The 5,209-nt window shown below is 33.9% G+C and overlaps 1 protein-coding gene across 1 annotated transcript; it reads right to left on the reverse strand.

Annotated features, from left to right (window-relative positions):
- Positions 1 to 287: 287 nt before the first annotated feature.
- Positions 288 to 4,826, reverse strand: LOC132618008 (probable serine/threonine-protein kinase PIX13). Its single transcript, XM_060333076.1, has 6 exons — positions 4,510 to 4,826; positions 3,134 to 3,474; positions 2,186 to 2,321; positions 1,960 to 2,102; positions 1,605 to 1,728; positions 288 to 978 (listed from the first exon to the last, which is right to left on the reverse strand). The coding sequence occupies exons 1-6, from the start codon at positions 4,592 to 4,594 to the stop codon at positions 548 to 550; spliced, it is 1,260 nt and encodes a 419-aa protein (XP_060189059.1). The 5' UTR covers positions 4,595 to 4,826; the 3' UTR covers positions 288 to 547.
- Positions 4,827 to 5,209: the final 383 nt, after the last annotated feature.

Raw genomic sequence — 5,209 nt, forward strand, 5'->3', positions numbered from 1 at the left:
ATTATCGAAAATGTGTTATACTTCTTGAACGAAAAACAAAAATGTTTGTTTGCTATTATGGGGGTTAATTTTGTCATTTAATTTTTAATCCATGTATTACTAATACTCCCATTTTATTACATATTTTATCGGGATGACTAATGAAGAAGAAAAACAGTAACCAAATGTTGCTATACTTATGCAATATTTTAATTGGAGATTAAATCTTCCTAGCAAACCAACCAAACACCCCTACTAGTTCTACCAAGGATTGAAAGCTAACAACAACAATAATAAGAAGAACAAAATAAAATGGAAGTTTGCTTTAATTTACTCTATTGAACTTTCCTTAATACAGAAGCTAAATCAGTGTCAATCTTTCTATGAATACCTTTAATAAATTACAATACGGTCAAAGCCATGCAACCAGCAACACAGAGGTGACAGACAACACAAAATTTTAGTTACAAAAATGAAATGCCCATAAAATGGTGAACAATATAACTTGATCTTATACTAATAAGAAAAAAAATGAGATTTATACACACATAACTTAAGGCCAATTTCTTCACCTCATACTTTTTCCTGACCGGTCGCTTGTCTGACATGGCGATTGGTGACTTCTTGGAGATTGTCGGTGGCGATGAGAAGAAGAATGCTCGGATTTCCTTCTGGATTCTTTTGGTTTCTCCTTGATGGCTTCAATCTGTTCCAACACGTCCATTACTTCTTTCATTGAAGGTCGATTCTTGGGGTCTCCCTCTAGGCATTTTAGAGTGATTTGAGCAGCAAGCATTGCTGCTTTTGAAGAATATTGGCCTTCCATATGAGCGTCCATAATGGACTTCAGCTTCCTTTTATTAGACAGCATCGGTTTCACCCACTCCACCAACTTCTGTTGTCCGCTTGGTCGTTTGGTGTCAAGTGCTCGTAAGCCAGTCAGTATCTCAAGCAAGACGACTCCAAATCCGTACACGTCACTTTTTACATATAGATGGCCTGTTAACATGGCCGAGAGTGACCTTAAAACTTGTAGGTTTAAACATGCTATGACATTTTTGTGGCTATTAGAGCATTTCGTGAAGGGTAAAATGGGTAATTTAGAATTTAAAGAGTTTCTAAATATAGAATGGTGTCAATCATTTTTGGAACAGATTAAAAAGGAAAGAATGTCATATATGGAACTGAGGGAGTAATGCTGCAAATGCTTTCTTTCGGGCTTCTTGCTTTTTGTTTCTATTGGGGTTAATTCCCAACTCTTATGTATCTATACCGGCAAGCCATGTCTTCGGACTCTCAAAAAGTTGTCACAACCATGTCACATCCTCCAAAAAGCACGACTTTTGGAGGATCTGATACGCACCTGTCAACGTTTTTGAAGAATCTGAATAACATAGCTTGCAAGTGATGCCATATCAGATTGCTCAGATGCAACAAAAGTAGTGTTGTTCAATTTAAAGTGTCATTATTGGCACAATATGTAAAATTTAAATCTTTCTGGGAGATCTTGGAATATGTTCTACGTGCTTATTCATGAATCACTTATGAAAAAGAAAATACTCAAAAACTCCACATGTAGATTTTAGATTAAAAACATATATTAAGTGCTAGAAAAAAGTGCTCACCTGTTTCAACATATTCTGGAGCAGCATAACCATATGTGCCCATAACACGAGTAGTTACGTGTGAGTTTCCACCGGAAGGCCCCAGTTTAGCTAAGCCAAAATCTGATATTTTTGCATTGTAATTCTACAAAGCAAAATGTGCAAAGTAGAAAGTTCAAACAATCGCCAAAGTCAGATGTATAATAAAGCTGGATAAAAAAATGAAGAAAAACATTTCATGAAAAGTTGTCGGAACATCAATTAGAAGCAGAGATATTCATGATATACATCAGTACTTGTAAATGTTCAAATACGTGAGATGAGTATCACACTAGGTAACTCGCCAACCACAAAAAGATAGGGAAGCAGACCTTACCCCATCAAGCAGTATGTTGGAGGCTTTGAAGTCTCTGTAAATGACTTTCTTTTCTGAAGTATGTAAGAAAGCCAAGCCCCGAGCCGCTCCTATGGCAATTTTGAGGCGCAAATCCCAAGAAAGCGGTTCAATAGCGGCACTTCCTAACAAAGCAAAGATGTTGATCAGCGCACCATATTATTACTCGAGCTTTGGTTTTATTGAATTTCAAACACTAATTTCTTACTTCTGAAAAGATGGTTTTCCAAGCTTCCCTTCGGCATAAATTCATAAACGAGTAACAGCTCGTTGTCTTCCGTACAATATCCCAGTAGCTTAACAAGGTTAGAATGAGAAAGCCTTCCTAAAAAGTTCACTTCTGACTGCATTTTTAAGTGACACAGATTATGAGCATTATCTAAAGAATCTAACTGGAACACATAAATCAAAATAAATGCCAACAGAAAGTTTACTTGCTAAACAAAAAAGAAGATGGAAAATTTTGACATGAATATTCCAACTACAGTCAGACCTCTATAACAGTCATCTTCGTATAAGAATATTTCATCATAACGGTCAAGTTTTCTTTAGAACCGCTTTCATATAATGTAATTATGTTATTTATATGTTCTCTATAACAACATCTTGCTATAGCAGCCAAAAAATATCTGGACAAACAATGTTGTTACAGAAAGTTTTGACTGTACAAATGCGATACATAACTAAGTATACAGATAGAAATTTTCTGAAAAAAAGACGGTACACTTTCTTAATTTCAGGTACGGCAGAAGCAAAGAACATTGTAACAAAGCAAAACTTGATCTAGCTTGAAATGTATCCAATTGGAACCAATTTAAACTGATTTCATTTGAATTAATTTAAATGAATTTCATTTGAATTCTATAAGTTTGACATGAGTTAGAGGAAGCCCCAGATATACTTTGGCAGAAAATTCTTGTACTATTCCTTCCTCTTCACATAACAATTACTAGTGAGTTACACAACATAAAGAATATAGTCGGGACATAGTTACCACAAAATTACTAAAGAAGTTCTTACTAGAGAAACTCTGATTTGTTACACATGTTCTAACACCTCTGGTGGCTAATGGAGAGGACGCAAATGTGTATTAATTTCTTAAAAGGAGTCGTCAGAAGTAGTATTGACAGTTCATTTCGCTATCAAATGTCTATACCTGCCACTCTTCAAATCCTTGAGTGCTCTCGGAGTTCAACTTCTTTATGGCAACGATCATTCCACTGCCAGCTTTAGTCGGAGCAAGCGTCTTCTCATCAACCCATCCTTTATACACCGTCCCAAAACCACCGATCCCCAAAACTGAGTCGGACTTGAAGTTCCTCGTGGACAACTTCAAATCAGAAAAACTATAAATCTTTAAATTTGGAATCGGCAATATCTGTCCGCCATTCAAACACGTATTATCGTCACTTGCAGTTGTCGAGAAATGACTATGTCCAATACTGCTACTCGTGGTGGCCGAATAGCCAAGGCCATTGCTGTAATTCTTTGATGTGTCTGCACAAATACTTCCATGTAAATCTCTAAATATAAAAGCTATAATTTTGAAATAACATCCTTAATTCATACAAGCTAAAAAGCAGGATCTTCGAAAGCAAAGAGAAAGCCCTTGGAATTTATAGGAAAAGAAGAGATCAGAAAGCACAACAATTACAAGAATTAAGACCTCCAACAAATTTATTCACAAGAAATTCGAGAACTCGAAAAAAGCTAGCTACTAGTTCTCTTCATTACGCTCTTACTTCTTAGTCCATTCCAAAAAACATTACACCTTTCTATATTTATTAATTTTAAACTTCTCATTTTACCATTACTGACATGCTCTAATAGCCATACAAATGTGATATATTTAAGACAAGAAATCCTAAGTTTGTTAAGTGCCAAAAATCTGTTCTTTTAACTCTGTTCACAATCAAACCCATTGCACAACCCTTCACCAAAAATAGGTAAACTATTTTTTTACGCACATATATGCTATATGTTGAATCTCTTTAGCTCTTGACTCCCATTAGTGAAAATCCTGGCTACGTGCCTACGTCACTGAACACCGCCATATAAAATGATACAGAGGGAGTAAACAAACAAGAAAGAAAAGGAAAACTGCAAGTACCCAAAATAGAAATTAAATACTACTAATAAATGCCACCTTTTCTATATTTATAAACTCTAAACTTCTCATTATACCATTAAATGACATGCTCTCATAGCCACATAAACGTGATATACTTAAAACAGCAAGTTCTACTTTTGTTATGTGCTTAAAACCTGTTCCTTTAACTCTATACTTAAGACAACAAGTATTTCTATGTATATACATACTATATGTTAAATCCCTCTAACTACTAAGTGTGTTTACTTCCTTATATTTTGACCCCTCAGTGAAAATCTGACTCCGTCATATATATAAAATGATACAGGGGGAGTACACAAACAAGAAAGAAATGGAAATCCCAGAGTACCCAAAATAGAAACTAAAGTACAAATAAAACAACAGATGCATAATTTGTTCATAAAAACAGAAAATTAAAGTACCTGGAGTAAACTGTCTAACTGAAAAACTTGGATGAGTACTACTAGGATTAGATTTAGAAAATTTAGTTCCAAAACAATTCCCCATCAAATTAATTTTCTCTTCACTTTAATATTATTAACATAATTCAATTTGAAAGTGTTTAAAGGTCCAAAGAAACAAGAAATGGGGTGGAAATAAAGAGCAAAGAAAAAAGTGGAATGAAGAAATTAAAGTGTGTTAATTTTCAAAGATATTATGAATGAGAAGGAAAAGGGTGACTTTTTCTTTTGGTTTCTTGGTGGAATTTTCCAAGAATTGATATACAACTTTCTTTTTGAAAATGTTTAAATGTTTGTTTGAAACAAACAAGAATGTCGTTTAGTAAGTTGGTTCCTCCATTTCCAATATATAATAAAAGAGTCGAATTCATAATTTAAATTTTGAGGGTTTAATTTTAAAAAATTTAATATTGAATGCATTATATTTTTAAAATTATGAATTCACATTTATTATTTATTATAATTTTTATTATTTTTACACATAAGTTTATACTTTACGTATAAAGTTAGGGGTGAACCCCCACTTGTTATGTTAGATACCCCACTGTATACGCGCCAAAATTGTCTATCGTATTTTTTTTTTCTGTCTATAATTGTAAACTTCTAAGTATTTTTTTCATTTTGTTTTCAGCAAGATACTGTTCCCATTTCAGTTTGTGGA

This window comes from Lycium barbarum, chromosome 11 (assembly GCF_019175385.1).
Source record: "Lycium barbarum isolate Lr01 chromosome 11, ASM1917538v2, whole genome shotgun sequence".
Taxonomy (NCBI): Eukaryota; Viridiplantae; Streptophyta; class Magnoliopsida; order Solanales; family Solanaceae; genus Lycium; species Lycium barbarum.

What these genes read in the sequence shown, in the direction of transcription:
- LOC132618008 (XM_060333076.1), bottom strand. Translation starts at nt 4,594, where the DNA reads ATGGGGAATTGTTTTGGAACTAAATTTTCTAAATCTAATCCTAGTAGT. An exon ending in AGTTAGACAGTTTACTCCAG is followed by an intron (nt 3,475 to 4,509) that starts GTACTTTAATTT and finishes GTATTTGTGCAG; the next exon opens with ACACATCAAAGAATTACAGC. An exon ending in GGAAAACCATCTTTTCAGAA is followed by an intron (nt 2,103 to 2,185) that starts GTAAGAAATTAG and finishes TTGCTTTGTTAG; the next exon opens with GAAGTGCCGCTATTGAACCG.